The sequence below is a fragment of the Oncorhynchus tshawytscha genome, linkage group LG21 (genome assembly GCF_018296145.1).
Source record: "Oncorhynchus tshawytscha isolate Ot180627B linkage group LG21, Otsh_v2.0, whole genome shotgun sequence".
In the NCBI taxonomy this organism is placed as follows: domain Eukaryota; kingdom Metazoa; phylum Chordata; class Actinopteri; order Salmoniformes; family Salmonidae; genus Oncorhynchus; species Oncorhynchus tshawytscha.
Window position 1 is genome coordinate 23,632,283 of NC_056449.1, and position 16,434 is coordinate 23,648,716.

At 44.5% G+C, this 16,434-nt stretch overlaps 1 protein-coding gene across 10 annotated transcripts in view; it reads right to left on the reverse strand.

Annotated features, from left to right (window-relative positions):
• Positions 1-319: 319 nt before the first annotated feature.
• LOC112221113 (phospholipid-transporting ATPase IA) overlaps positions 320-16,434 on the reverse strand; it is a 200,084-nt gene continuing 183,969 nt past the window's right edge. For 9 of the 10 annotated variants that reach the window (XM_042303223.1, XM_042303222.1, XM_042303221.1 and 6 more), the window contains 4 exons: positions 11,181-11,269; positions 10,123-10,215; positions 7,466-7,557; positions 320-2,815 (listed from right to left, as the gene is read on the reverse strand). In XM_042303223.1, the coding sequence (XP_042159157.1) occupies positions 2,718-2,815; positions 7,466-7,557; positions 10,123-10,215; positions 11,181-11,269 (372 nt within the window). In that variant the 3' untranslated portion in view covers positions 320-2,717. Of the gene's footprint in view, positions 2,816-3,169; positions 3,199-6,023; positions 6,064-7,465; positions 7,558-10,122; positions 10,216-11,180; positions 11,270-16,434 lie in introns of all 10 variants that reach the window. The other variant, XM_042303225.1, reaches the window with a different exon arrangement.

The following is a 16,434-nucleotide window of genomic DNA, read 5'->3' on the forward strand; positions in this document are numbered from 1 at the left end:
AGAGGGTCAGCTAAATCATACATGATAACCATAATGACGGCATTTGTTTGTTTGTCACACATGGAAGGGAATGATGTTTTCCCTGAGTGTCCCCTGCCTTTTCCTGTTTAGGTTCTCAAGCGCTCTGTATGCCCTGTTTGCTGCCGCAACTAGCTGCCTTCCCTCATTTTGGACGGTTACAAAGTCCTAAATGAGGGATGGCACTTTATCCCAACACAGTGCATTACTTTTGCCCAGAGTAATACACTACATAAAGAATAGGGTGCCATTTGGACTGCAGACAGACATGCATAGATATTGTGATAGTAGATGACAAAGGTTGGTTCCCATGTTTGAAAAGTTTATTTTAGTAGTAGTCCTTTATGGCAGTAAAAGACAGAACACTTAAAAGTTTGCAGTCCCAACATGCAGAACAATCATTAAATGATATTGAAACAAATTGAAAAGTGCATTTTTTTCTGTAAAGTGACCCACACTTGAGGGAGAATCAAAGTAGTACAATAAACACTTAACCGGAGAAGGTTTTAGTCCATTCATGCAGCCCACAACTTTCACAGACAAAAAGCAACAGTCCAAGCCTTCCACATCAGAAGACTCACATTCAGCATTTTGGAATTGTGACAGCAGTTGACATCGAATCAATCGAAACACAAAAGTATAGCGTAACAAATAGATCTTTACGGATACCCTCACTTAAACCAGGAAGAAACACAAAAAGGTTTGTAGTAAAGTAGAGGTACACTGCATGAGAGACAAAAACCTAAACAAGTTACAAACATGTAGACCCAGAGAAAATACACTGAAACCAATAACCAGATAATACCAAAATATCCACTATTGGAAAGGTAACAGAGTGCGTTGTGCAACATCTCCTGTCAAGCGAGAGCCTTAGCGTCAGAGCCCAGGACCCCCAGGGCTGAGGTCTGGCCATACAGCAGCAGACAGTACACCATAATTATACCTGGAGTCATGCAGACAGACCAGAGGAGCAAGCGACACCACACACACAGTCAGTCACCCACATGTCCTCAAACATATACAAAAACACAGTCAAAGAATGCAAAAGGAGACCTGAGGTTCTAAGGGCTCCCAGTCTCACACAAATGACACAGACATGCGTATGTAGAAGTTACCCACAGTAGAAGAGGTTACACACACACACACATACGCACATGCACATGCAGATGGCAGATTAACGCACACACATACACACGCAGCCGGTATGGAAACCGATCTCCCATAGGGAGAAGAGAACAAACACAGTTAATTATTAAATAAACAAAGCAGGTACTATAATGACAATAATAACAACGAGACATTTAAGAAATATATTTTTCGGCATTCATTTGGGCATTCTTTTTTTTGTCTGAGAGAAAAAAAGGAAAAACATGGACAATTATTCATTACAAAGCAGGTCAATGCAAAAATTCGTACTTCTCCAATATAAAAATACAAATTCTCAAAATAACTATAGAGAAAGTCGTTTTGATACTGTGTGGAGTTTCCTGGCAAATTTTCTCTCTCCCTTAAGCTAATGGCACTTATGTTAGAAGGATAAACTCTCTATTCGAAGGGAAAATACGTTTTTGAAAGAGCCGCCACTGTAAGCATACGGAAATTCAACAAGATCGTCATACAGCCACCCCCAAAACACTGGGTAGAAAGAAAGCAACAATGGAGCCTGTGATTTTATATATACCACTTTACTTTTTACCACATTGTGTACTGGGGAGCAATATATGGGGGACAATGAGCTCATCTTGCCAATTAGTGGGTAGAGCACTGTTCTAAACTAGCTAGCTAGGATATCTTACGTATTCTAAATCAGGGAAAAAGTCAGGCACCATTGTGATTGTTGCAGCCGAGTAATGTGTGGAATGCAATTACTTGTATAGAGCAATCAAAGTGCTGTAATAAAATGGTGGAAATTGGACGAGTTGCAAGCGGCTATCATTAAAAAAACGACTCAACTTGGGCACGATAACTACATCATTCTAAAATAATAACATTTAGAAGAAAAACAAACAAGTATGGCTGAAGGCATGAACAAATGTAAGGCCTTTTTATACAGTAGAAGTGCAAAATAACAACAAAACAACAAAATGTCTGTTCTGAAGTGGTCCATTCAGAGCTGGAATAGACTCAGGAGTGTCAAAATTCTTGGTTGAGTTTTTTTTTTTTTTAATCGAAGTTACAGCCGACTTGAAAGAGATTGCATTTACAACTGCTATTTCGCAATCTGCATTTACAAACAAAACAAAATATTTGGTGGGGTGGTGTGGGGGGGTCAAAATCAAATCTGGATTATTCAGTCACCAATTAGAGTACACACACAACAGTTTTGACAATTTTGGAGCAAACTACATATTTTTTGGGGTCTATTAATAGGAATGGAGGAGATATTAAGAAGTGAAACCTCTTCATTAGATAGAGCAAGAACAGAGGAACTTCAGACCACAGACTGCTAAAAATGCAAGCACAATGCTCATGTCTGCTGGACACACAACTACAGCAGTGAATACTTTTTGAACACTTTTTTGTTCCTATTTTTTTCCCTTTTTGAAGTACAAGACATCCCTCTTTCTTTTCCTTTATCATGTCCAATATCCTGCGATGCTCGGACTGGGGTTATCCGGAGACTTCCCCGTCAGGTTCAAATCACCGTCGAAAACGGCTGTGGCTCTTAAAAGGCCAGCCGGGCAGAGAGGGGTGTGGTTTCACCACTCGTTGGTCCGCTGTTTGGTGGTGTCGTACGCCCGGATGACCTCCGACTGGGACACCACTCCGTTCTCGTCTTGAGAGAAGGCGTAGCCATCTGCAAGCAGGACAGATGGACAGAGTGAGAAACGATGGCTGACGTTCAAATTCCAAACGTGATTAGAAAGAAGTAAACCATTTCGGAACAAAAGCAGAAAACTCATAAAACATTTTTATAAACTGAATGAAAACGGATTAAAGAATGGCTTTAAAAATAAACCAAGAAATAACTTATAAAATTACATTGACTGAAACATTATTTTTGTGTTGTCTTTCAAGCTCCCCAAGAAGCTTGACCAGTGCTAAGCGAGGGAGGGGCAGTCATGTTACCTGACACCTCTCTTTACTTAGCTACACAGCCACTACCTACAACTACGAGAGTTCTTATCCTAACCTTTGCCCCTTAACTCACCTTTAGGTCTCAAATGATTCAGTCACTACCTGCAGGCCAGCAGATGAGTTCAAAAGGCCCGGTGAGGGGAGTGCATTGTGGGAATAATATTGCAGCATTTAATGAATCGTTAAATATGTGTAACCACCACTCACATACAGTTGAAGTCAGAAGTTTACATACACCTTAGCCAAATACATTTAAACTCAGTTTTTCACCATTCCTGACATTTAATGCTAGTAAGAATTCCCTGTCTTAGGACAGTTAGGATCACCACTTTATTTTCAGAATGTGACCCATGTCAGAATAATAGTAGAGAGAATAATTTATTTCAGCTTTTATTTATTTCATCACATTCCCAGTGGGTCAGAAGTTTACATACACTCAATTAGTATTTGGTAGCATTGCCTTTAAATTGTTTAACTTGGGTCAAACATTTTGGGTAGCCTTCCACAAGCTTCCCACAATAAGTTGGGTGGATTTTGGCCCATTCCTCCTGGCAGAGCTGGTGTAACAGTCAGGTTGTAGGCCTCCTTGCTTGCACATGCTTTTTCAGTTCTGCCCACAAATTTTCTATGGGATTGAGGTCAGGGCTTTGTGATGGCCACTCCAATACCTCGACTTTATTGCCATTTTGCCACAACTTTGGAAGTATGCTTGGGGTCCTTGTCCATTTGGAAGACCCATTTGCGACCAAGCTTTAACTTCCTGAGTGATGTCTTGAGATGTTGCTTCAATATATCCACATAATTATTCTACCTCATGATGCCATCTATTTTGTGAAGTGCACCAGTCCCTCCTGCAGCAAAGCACCCCCACAACATGATTTTGTGCTTCATGCTTCAATCAAATGTATTTATAAAGCCCTTCTTACATCACCTGATGTCACAAAGTGCTGTACAGAAACCCTGCCTAAAACCCCAAACAGCAAGCAATGCCGGTGTAGAAGCACGGTGGCTAGGAAAAACTCCCTAGAAAGGCTAAAACCTAGGAAGAAACCTAGAGAAACCAGGCTATGAGGGGTGGCCAGTCCTCTTCTGGCTGTGCCGGGGGGAAATTATAACAGAACATGGCCAAGATGTTCAAATGTTCATAGATGACCAGCAGGGTCAAATAATAATAATCACAGTGGTTATCGAGGGTGCAACAGGTCAGCACCTCAGGAGTAAATGTCGGTTGACTTTTGATAGCCGATCATTCAGAGTATCTCTATCACTCCTGCTGTCTCTAGAACGTTGAAAATAGCAGGTCTGGGACAGGTAGCACATCCAGTGAACAGGTCAGGGTTCCATAGCCGTAGGCAGAACAGTTGAAACTGGAGCAGCATCACAGCCAGGTGGACTGGGGACAGCAAGGAGTCATCAGGCCAGGTAGTCCTGAGGCATGGTCCTAGGGCTTCACGGTTGGTATGGTGCTCTTCGGGATGGAAGCCTCCCCCTTTTTCCTCTGAACATAACGATGGTCATTATGGCCAAACAGTTCTATTTTTGTTTCATCAGACCAGAGGACATTTCTCTAAAAAGCACAAACTTTGTCCCCATGTGCAGTTGCAAACCGTAGTCTGGCTTTTTTATGGCAGTTTTGGAGCAGTGGCCTCTTCCTTGCTGAGCAGCCTTTCAGGTTATGTCGATATAGGAATCGTTTTACTGTGGATATAGATACTTTCGCACCCGTTTCCTCCAGCATCTTCACAAGGTCCTCTGCTGCTGTTCTGGGATTGATTGGCACTTTTTGCACCAAAGTACGTTCATCTCTAGGAGACAGAACGCGTCTCCTTCCTGAGCGGTATGCAGTTGCGTGGTCTCATGGTGTTTATACTTGCTTACGATTGTTTGTACAGATGAACGTGGTACCTTCAGGCATTTGGAAATTGCTCCCAAAGATGTGAGGGACTTGTGACGCTCTACAATTTTTTGGGCTGATTTGTTTTGATTTTCCCATGATGTCGAGCAAAGAGGCACTGAGTTTGAAGGTAGGCCTTGAAATACATCCACAGGTACACCTCCAATTGACTCAAATTATGTCAATTAGCCTATCAGAAGCTTCTAAAGCCATGACATCATTTTCTGGAATTTTCTAAGCTGTTTAAAGGCAGTCAACTTAGTGTATGTAAACTCCTGACCCACTGGAATTGTGATACAGTGAAATGTAAGTGAAATAAACTGTCTGTAAACAATTGTTGGAAAAATTACTTGTGTCATGAGCAAAGTAGATGTCCTAATCGACTTGCCAACTTGTAAACTTCTGACTTCAGCTGTAGGTCACAGCACACAGGGGAGGAGAGGTGGGTACAGAGGGCTTTTCACACTATTGAGCTGAACCAAACTGTACTAAGATGGCCTGGTTACACATCCACCATAGTTGCTGAAAGCCTGCTGAAAAGGACAATGTGTTTTGGATCGGCACGATACTGTGAAAAGGGCATTGGTTGGGTTTCTAATAGAGATTGGGGGGTTTTCGTTTCTCTACAGGTAAGAACGTCAAAATAAAAAGAGGTCACAAGAACGATCCCTTCCCCACCTACGAGACAAACAGGGGTCACCACAAGAACAATCCCTTCCCTGCCTAATAGACAAACGGGTCACACAAGAACGATCCTTTCCCCACCTATGAGACAAACAGGGGTCACACAAGAACGATCCCTTCCCCACCTATGAGACAAACAGGGTCACACAAGAACGATCCCTTCCCCACCTACGAGACAAACAGGGGTCACACAAGAACGATCCCTTCCCCCACCTATGAGACAAACAGGGGTCACACAAGAACGATCCCTTCCCCACCTACGAGACAAACAGGGGTCACACAAGAACGATCCCTTCCCCACCTACGAGACAAACAGAGGGTACACAAGAACAATCCCTTCCCCACCTACGAGACAAACAGGGGTCACACAAGAACGATCCCTTCCCCACCTACGAGACAAACAAAAAACATACAAAAAGATCAGCGAAACAAACAGAAATAAATCCAATTAACCATTAAGGCCCGAGGGGTTGTGGTATATGGCCAATATACCACGGCTAGGGCTGTGTCCAGGAAATCCGCTGTGTCGTGGCTAAGAACAGCCCTTAGCCGTGGTATATTTAAGCAATAAGGCCCGAGGGGGTGTGATATATTGACAATATACCACGGCTAAGGGCAGTTCTTAACCACGACACAACACGGAGTGCCTGGACACAGCCCTTAGCCGTGGTATATTGGCCATATATCATAAACCCCCAAGGTGTCTTATTGCTATTATAAACTGGTTACCAACGTAATTACTGCAGTAAAAATAAATGCTTTGTCATACACATGTTAATCGGTCTGATATACCACGGTTGTCAGCCAATCAGCATTCAGGCCTCGAACCACCCAGTTTACAATCCAAAATAAAACCCATCTGTTGTCTTATAGCTTCTATCTAGACTACTATGAGATTTGTATTAGATGGGACGTGACTGTCCTTTAGGGTGCGCCATAAAAAGCCCCTTATTCTCTATATAGTGCACTACATTTGACGAGAGCCCTATGGGCCCTGGTCAAAAGTAGTGCACTGTAAAGGGGAAAGGGTACCATTTGGGATGAAAATATAGTGGTGGGGGGGTTGTATTAGCAGGTGGAGAGACCAACGGGGGAACAGTGGGATGTTTTGTGTTACTTAATGGAGGTTAACGACAGGATCATGTATGTGGATGTCATGCTGGCTAATGTGGAACATAGATATCAAATTGTAAAGAGCGGTGGGATCAGCAGAGTATTAGCACTTCAACGCTGAGGCACCCTATTCCCTGTGCCGTACACTACTTTTACCAGGGCCCATAGGGTGTCGTTTAAGACTCAAGCGGAGTCCCCTTTGAAGCTACAGTATATATATATAAATATATATATATAAATATATATATATAAATATATATATATAAATATATATATAAAAATATATATATATAAATATATATAAATATATATATAAATATATATATAAATAAATATATAAAAATATATAAATAAATATAAATATATATATATAAATAAATATATATATATAAATAAATATATATATAAATATATATATAAATAAATATATATATAAATATATATATATATAAATATATATATATATAAATATATATATATATAAATATATCCCCATAGCATGGAGCTATGTATCCACATAGGAACTACACTCAATTCAAAAGCCTGTCTTGGTGTGTTGGACCAGTGCTGCTACAGAGAGAAAATGGGTCTCTTTCTCTGAGAAAAACAGCATGAGTGCTTTCCTTCAGGTCAGGGTGTGAGGTGTGTGCATGTTTTAATATTGTGTGTGTGACTTACGTAGCAGATTCTGCTGCATGGAGTCCGATCGGTACATACTGACAGTGCTCTTCTTGAAGACGTTCTTCAGGAGCTGTGCCCTCTCCGTCAGGCTGCAAAGACAGAGACAGAGAGACAGTGAGTGCCACGGTGAGCCCTTCAGCCAGATTTAACCACTCATACATCAAGCCCTCTCTCTCACAGTACAGTCCTCCACAGGACAGAGGAGAGACCAGCCAACTGCACTTCCTGCTGAGGAGAGACCAGGCATGGGGGAGAGGAAGAATGGGTGGATTCTGTGTGTGTGTGTGTGAGAGAGAGAGTGTGCATGTGTGGTGTGTGTGTATATAATTGTGTGAGTGTGAGAAAGGAACTGAGTGAGTGCATCTACATGCGTCCGGTCCAGGGCCAGGTTCCTAGCCTGCTGGGCCTGGGCCTGTGGCCAGATAGGGGGGTTCACTTTCAGCTGGCAGGAGATTTCACACTGGTCTGATCTATGCTAATGCACTCCACAGGCCATCGATGGGACCCGGCTAAATGATCGCTGTGTCCCAAATGGCACCCATTTCCCTATGGGCCCTGGCCAAATGTAGTGCACTATACAGTGCCATTTGCAACGCAAATCATCTCTGTGAGTTTAGCTCAAGATGCAAGTCTCTAATTAGCTGGAGGCTCCATAGTACACTGCAGTCTCTCTTCACACAGTTTCAGAGGGAGAGAGTCATGTTCCAAGCATGTATAACAGCCTGGATGGATGGCCTGGAGCAGAGTTCAAAGAGTAGAGGTAAGAGTGAACCGTATAGTACACAGTAGGCAGACCGTGATTACACCATACGTACTAAAAACAGGGAAGCCAAGATAAATATTACTGAATCCTCAGGGGGTAAATACACATTTAAACTTTTAGAAGCTATAGACTAAGTCAAGTGTTGTACATGCGGTGTATGCAGTAATATAATGAGTATTTGTGAATTCATGAGATGGAGAAAAGTTATTGAGATGTTCTGGTTGTAAACTCAGCAAAAAAATAAACAGCCCTTTTTCAGGACCCTGTCTTTCAAAGATTATTTGGATTTTTACGAATTATCCAAATAACTTCACAGATCTTCATTGCAAAGGGTTTAAACACTGTTTCCCATGCTTGTTCAATGAACCATAAACAATTAATAAACATGCACCTGTGGAACGGTCGTTAAGACACTAACAACTTACAGACGGTAGGCAATTAAGGTCACAGTTATGAAAACTTACGACACTAAAGAGGCCTTTCTACTGACTCTGAAAAACACCCAAAGAAAGATGTCTAGGGTCCCTGCTCATCTGAGCAAATGTGCCTTAGGCATGCTGCAAGGATGCATGAGGACTGCAGATGTGGCCAGGGCAATAAATTGAAATGTCAGTACTGTGAGACGCTTAAGACAGCACTACAGGGAGACAGGATGGGCAGCTGATTGTCCTCGCAGTGGCAAACCACGTGTAACAACCCCTGCACAGGACCGGTACATCCGAAACATCACAGCTGCGAGACTGGTACAGAATGGCAACAACAACTGTCAGAGTTACACCAGGAATGCACAATCCCTCCATCAGTGCTCAGACTGCCCCGTAATAGGCTGAGAGAGGCTGGACTGAGGGCTTGTAGGCCTGTTGGTAAGGCAGGTCCTCACCAGACATCACCGGCAACAACGTCGCCTACGAGCACAAACCCACCGTCGCTGGACCAGCCAGAACTGGCAAAAAGTGCTCTTTACTGACGAGTCGCGGATTTGTCTCACCGGGGTGATTGTCGGATTCGCGTTTATCGTTGAAGGAATAGGAATGAGCATTACAATGAGGCCTGTACTCTGGAGCGGGATCGATTTGGAGGTGGAGGGTCCGTCATGGTCTGGGGTGGTGTGTCACAGCATCATCGGACTGAGCTTGTTGTCATTGCAGGCAATCTCAATGCTGTGCGTTTCATGGAAGACATCTTCCTCCGTCATGTGGTACCCTTCCTGTAAGCCATACTGCTCGTTCTGTGCGTGATTTCCTGCTGACAGGAATGTCAGTGTTCTGCCATGGCCAGCGAAGAGCCCGGATCTCAATCCCATTGAGCACGTCTGGGACCTGTTGGATTGGAGGGTGAGGGCTAGGGCCATTCCCCCCAGTAATGTCCAGGAACTTGCAGGTGCCTTGGTGGAAGAGTGGGGTGACATCTCATTTCAATAACTGCCAAATCTGGTGAAGTCCATGAGGAAGAGATGCACTGCAGTACTTAATGCAGCTAGTGGTCACACCAGATACAGAGTGTTACTTTTGATTTTGACCCCCCCCTTTGTTCAGGGATACATTATTCAATTTCTGTTGTCCACATGTCTGTGGAACTTGTTCAGTTTATGTCTCAGTTGTTGAATCTTGTTATGTTCATACAAATATTTACACGTTAAGTTTGCTGAAAATAAACGCAGTTGACAGTGAGAGGACATTTCTTTTTTTTGCTGAGTTTATAAGGGTACTGTGAAGGATAAAAGCTAACCTACAAACAAAGCATTTTCAAGCCTGCGCCCCAAATAGCACCCTATTCCCTATATGGTGGGACCTGGTCAAAAATAGTGCACTTTATAGGGAATAGGGTGCCATTTGGAATGTCCTCTTGGAAAAGGAGGGAGGTGAGAAAAGGGTGAGAGACGGTCCAGTACCTCTTCCCATGCACCAGGGCTCCTGGGTCCTTGGACAAGGCTTCCAGCTCCTGCACCTCATCCACCAGGGTTTTAAAGCACACCTTCTTCACACTGGCTCAAAAGGAGCAGACGTCACCAACAGGCATTCACAACCACAGCACTATTCCTTATATTATTATACAGTAGGATTATATTGTATCTGTATGTAATAGACCATCCCAAATCAGTCCAAGATGCTTTCTCAAAAATGTACATGCAATCTGAATCAATTCTGCATATCAGAGGCAAAGTAGATGTCTGGTAAATGTTACCACAATTAGCTTTTAGTTGCTGCTTCAATCTGCTGTAAATGTGATTCCTCTGGATTTCCCAGAACTATGAGACAGTTTAGGTATCTCAACTCTGAATCAAAGTCTCCCAATGACCTCAATTAATAATTTCATTCTGAATGGTCCACACTTATTTAAACTCTGAATCGGACAGTATTAGAATACATATCTTGCTATGAATCAAATAACTATAAAATGTTACACTGCATGTTATTTATTGGTGGTCTAAATAGTTTCTCAAGACATTTCTCCTAGAGCAGAATCTGCAAAAAAAAACCATGATATACCGGTAACTATAAAAGTTACACCTGCATGTCTGAGACCGGTTTAGTATTTATTTAGTATATTTCCATTTCCTGATTTATTTATTTTTAAGCAAAGAATTTTCAGCTGACACTAGAATACATTTCTGAGTGACAGAGTGAGGGCTTTGCATAGGTGCTTTGTTGTGTTTCTTGTGGGACTGGAAAAAAATGCCTAGAGTGTAAAATAAACCGTTATTAACCGGTTCCCATGTTTTAAAACAGTTCTGTTTCGGAACAATATGAATCTTTCTTTTGCGGTTCTGATTGTTTCTCGGGAAAAAATATTTTACGCTTTTCGGTTCTGTTCACTGAAACGGTTCCAACCACGGCACCACATGGATCCTATAAATGACTTCTATATGTAATTGTACATGTGATCTAAGGAATTTCCTGTGAGAAGGACATGTGGATGGGGTGGTGGTGATGAGTGGGGGGAACTCACACTTTGTAGGCCACGTCAAAGACCAGGGAGGTGACAGGGATGAATATCAGGCCCATCCAGAAGACTCCCGAACTGAACATCATGTCCGCCTGAGACACACGCACATACAGAAAAACAGGAACACATTCCTTAGGTCATTGCAGACAAAACAGGGCTCAGTAGGTGCAGCAGTAAAGGCTCAGATTGCTTTAGGCAGTCTTGTTACATCTTTTATAACAACCAAATTACCCACAATAAACAAATGAATAGGCAAAATAATTACATGGATCAACTCAGTTTGACAATACATGGTAATCCACTGTGACTAAATGACACATTGCTGTTTGGGTTTTAATTATGATCTTGAGAAGCCTGGGGCTAAGGAAGTAGCTTTGGCAGTGAGTTACTGTGGTGCTCTTTATTACCAGGGTAGGCAGTTACTGTGGTGCTCTTTATTACCAGGGTAGGCAGTTACTGTGGTGTTCTTTACCAGGGTAGGCAGTTACTGTGGAGTTCTTTACCAGGGTAGGCAGTTACTGTGGTGTTCTTTACCAGGGTAGGCAGTTACTGTGGTGTTCTTTACCAGGGTAGGCAGTTACTGTGGTGTTCTTTACCAGGGTAGGCAGTTACTGTGGTGTTCTTTACCAGGGTAGGCAGTTACTGTGGTGTTCTTTACCAGGGTAGGCAGTTACTGTGGTGTTCTTTACCAGGGTAGGCAGTTACTGTGGTGTTCTTTACCAGGGTAGGCAGTTACTGTGGTGTTCTTTACCAGGGTAGGCAGTTACTGTGGTGTTCTTTACCAGGGTAGGCAGTTACTGTGGTGTTCTTTACCAGGGTAGGCAGTTACTGTGGTGTTATTTCACTCTCCAAACAGACCAATGGGAACCATGTCCAAACCCCTTATACCCTATCAGTAGGGAAACCTTGGGTAAAGCTCAATTTCTGACAAGGAAGAGGTATTGGACAACATACCTGTGGACAGAGTGGAGCGGGGGGTGGGGTAGGGTGTAGCTGATCTAAGGTCAATTTTGCATTCAACCCTCAAATGATTAAGGTAAGCATGTAGCTAATCCTAGATCTGTGCCAAAAGGAAACGTTTAGCCAGAGTGGAGGAAATACAGTAGGAAACACTTCTTCATACTTGTCATTACATTTTCAATGGCATTTTTGCCCTAACCCATTAATTTCCCATCCTGGTGGATGTTAGCTACAGTGACTGGCCTCAAGAGCAGGTGGGGAATGACGGTGCAGCGGAGCGGGATGCCTCCTCAGCAGACAGGCCACTGGTGAGGTATCAATGGGAAGAAGGGTGAAGGGGATTCTCAACTCGAACCCCGAAACCCATCTCCACTATAGTTATTTGATGATGCCTGAAGGGCGTTCACTCGATCCTCAGTACAAGGAAAGAGAAACATTAGAAGGGGTTAGCAGCAACACATGAAAGTCCACTGAGTTCAGTTCTAAAAGGTAGTCTTTCCATTGACCTATTCAAAGATGGTGGGCAACTACAGCTGTGTATGTTCCATTTGGTCTGGCGGGGCGGAAACAGAGAGGAATCCTCTTGGCTCGGGCCGTCACATACAGCCGTCTGCGCAGGGCTGTGTTTGCTTTGGCCTGGCTGCTGTGAAACTATCGGTCATTACATGTCAAAAAGCAAAACACACGCCTCCTCGCATCAGCAATTTGGGCAGTACATGCTTGTGCCAGTTGTTCAAACCACAGGGGCCCCCAGACAAGGGTCTTCCTGTAATTAGGAACAGGCCGGACCCTGGGATGGCGCCTTAGGAGACACACACACACGGATCAATGTCAAAGTTATCAAAGGGTTCAGGTGTTCATAAATGAGCTAATCTGCTCTCCATTATCAGGCAAACGGACTATGATGTCTGACAAAACATCGGGGAAAGAGGAAATCCCAAATGAGTGGAAATCAAAATGGCTTTTTCCAAATGTTTGAAATGATATTGGAATGAATGGAGCTTTTCTATTTTGGCCAGCAGTGACCAAAATACAAGTAGAGGGAAAATTACATTAGCGCACAGGACATATTCACGTCAAGTTTGAAGTTAGGCAGTCCCGGGTAGAAACAGACTTTTCTTTATCGTAACGCCAACTTTAATTATTTTTGTTTTCATCCAATGTATCACACATTTTAATAGCCGCATTTAAAGTGTCTAGAAAAAAATAAAAAAATAAACCGCGGACAGTGTCTCAGCACATTAAATACAATAATTTTGAAGTCAACGAGCATGGAAAATAAACCAGCTCCTAATTTAAACTCCAACTTCTTACAAATACTGTTCCAAAATAGCATCATAAATAATACAAAGCACAAACAATAGATCCAAAACAACAAATCATAACAAACATTTACAGCAAACTGCATTGAATGTCTGACTACTTCTCTAATCTGTAAATTCAATGCTCAACTAAATCTTAATAAATGTTTATCTGTTGAGGATTTGAAGACAGACACATTAAATACTGGCAGAGCCAGCCATTTTGGTAGATGCTAGAGATGGAGCTGGAGTGCAGGTTGATGTATTTTAGGACATTAGGACACACAAATAAACTTGTCTGGGCGGGCAGACAGTGGTGTCCGCAGCTACAGGGCAGAGTGTTTTGACAGGCTGTCAACCCCCTCACAGCCACTGGGGAGACAGACACACTCACAAAAATAGACACACACACAGCAAAGTTAGTTCATAGCCATAGGTGAAAAAACATTCACTGTGTCACTTAAATCCTTAGATCTGGTCTGGAGCAGACCAGCAAGATCTGGTCTGGAGCAGACCAGCAAGATCTGGTCTGGAGCAGACCAGCAAGATCTGGTCTGGAGCAGACCAGCAAGATCTGGTCTGGAGCAGACCAGCAAGATCTGGTCTGGAGCAGACCAGCAAGATCTGGTCTGGAGCAGACCAGCAAGATCTGGTCTGGAGCAGACCAGCAAGATCTGGTCTGGAGCAGACCAGCAAGATCTGGTCTGGAGCAGACCAGCAAGATCTGGTCTGGAGCAGACCAGCAAGATCTGGTCTGGAGCAGACCAGCAAGCTTTTCTTGCTGTTGCAGAGCTGTTGGAGGCTATTTGTTTGAGATACACATTCTAAATATATTTAGATCTACAAAATTAAGCAGTGGTTTCACTCTGAATACGATATGGACACGCCAACAGTCGTTTATCATTTTTCAATCTTAAAACTTTGCGTCTCAGTTTAAGAAAACTGATTTTTCAAACCATCCTTTATGTGACTGTCAAGGGACAGGAATGATCCAATCGGCTCAGTGCTGCGGCGTCTGATTACTATGCTTGGATGCATTGATCAGGGGGTCTCAGCGCAGCAGCAGTTGGCTGATCATGCCAGGCAGGCCACAGTGATAGAGAGGGCCCAAGAATGTTAATGCCTGCTATTGTGATGGTAAATATGAAGGAAGGACAATCAAGGCCTTCACTATTCACCCCGTTCCAAGGCCTTTGGCTTTAGAAAGCATAGATTGAGAAAAGCCAACTTTCCACACACGCCCACCGCATACGCGCACACACACAGAAGCATGCAAACACACACACCTCACTCTTACCATGTCTCGTTCTGTCATATCTGAAAGGCTGTCAGATTTGAGTCTCTCCCCTTTTCTCTGCATGGCCCTGGTGCTGCCATAACCAAAGCCTCTGGATGCTAATATTTGGACACTAGCAGCCTGGGCGCAGAGTCTCTTTGTATGGCATTTTTTTTATTTATTGGGCCCGATGAAAGGACGAGTTAAAAAAAAAAAAAATCAAATCCAGTCCCAGTGAATGATTTGGTCTACCTCCATCCATGTCCGTTTGGCTAAATTCAGCTGGCTCTACCAGACCATACGACTGGGGTGGATGTTGGAACAGAGGGGTAGACTGTTCTGCTATGGAGCTAAGGATCTAGGGAAATGGCTATTGGGTGATTTGAGGGTGCAGATTTCTATGCTACAAACTGAAGCTGGATCTATACGTTTGGCCATAAAAAGCCCCCAAAAAGTCCCATGACCAGCTCCATGCTACCACCCGAAACCAAATCCTTAAGGTTATTGAGTGGTCGGATAGGCTGTGAACACAGTCGCAGAATGAAAAGGCCAGTCCCTGAGGATGGTGGGAGAGAAAAGAGATGGAGGCAAACTTAATGCCCTGAAGAGAGAGCGAAGGAGAGCGAGCGAGAGAGCGAAGGAGAGCGAGCGAAGGAGAGCGAGCGAGAGAGCGAAGGAGAGCGAGCGAGAGAGCGAAGGAGAGCGAGCGAGAGAGCGAAGGAGAGCGAGCGAGAGAGCGAAGGAGAGCGAGCGAGAGAGCGAAGGAGAGCGAGCGAGAGAGCGAAGGAGAGCGAGCGAGAGAGCGAAGGAGAGCGAGCGAGAGAGCGAAGGAGAGCGAGCGAGAGAGCGAAGGAGAGCGAGCGAGAGAGCGAAGGAGAGCGAGCGAGAGAGCGAAGGAGAGCGAGCGAGAGAGCGAAGGAGAGCGAGCGAGAGAGCGAAGGAGAGCGAGCGAAGGAGAGCGAGCGAAGGAGAGCGAGGGAAGGAGAGCGAGCGAAGGAGAGCGAGGAGAGAGCGAGCGAAGGAGAGCGAGCGAAGGAGAGGAGAGCGAGGAGGAGAGCGAAGGAGAGCGAGCGAAGGAGAGCGAGCGAGAGAGAGGAGAGCGAGCGAAGGAGAGCGAGCGAGAGAGCGAAGGAGAGCGAGCGAGAGAGCGAAGGAGAGCGAGCGAGAGAGCGAAGGAGAGCGAGCGAGAGAGCGAAGGAGAGCGAGCGAAGGAGAGCGAGCGAAGGAGAGCGAGGGAAGGAGAGCGAGGGAAGGAGAGCGAGGGAAGGAGAGCGAGCGAGCGGAGAGCGAGCGAAGGAGAGAGAGAGCGAAGGAGAGAGAGAGCGAAGGAGAGCGAAGGAGAGCGAAGGAGAGCGAAGGAGAGCGAAGGAGAGCGAAGGAGAGCGAGCGAAGGAGAGCGAGGGAGAGAGAGCGAAGGAGAGCGAGCGAGAGAGCGAAGGAGAGAGAGCGAAGGAGAGCGAGCGAGAGAGCGAAGGAGAGCGAGCGAGAGAGCGAAGGAGAGCGAGCGAGAGAGCGAAGGAGAGCGAGCGAGAGAGCGAAGGAGCGCAGGAGAGAGAGAGCGAGAGCGCAGGAGAGAGAGCGAGAGAGCGCAGGAGAGAGAGCGAGAGAGCGAAGGAGAGAGAGCGAGAGAGCGCAGGAGAGAGAGAGAGAGAGAGAGCGAGAGAGAGCGAGAGGCGCAGAGAGAGAGAGAGAGCGCACAGGAGAGAGAGAGCGAGAGCAG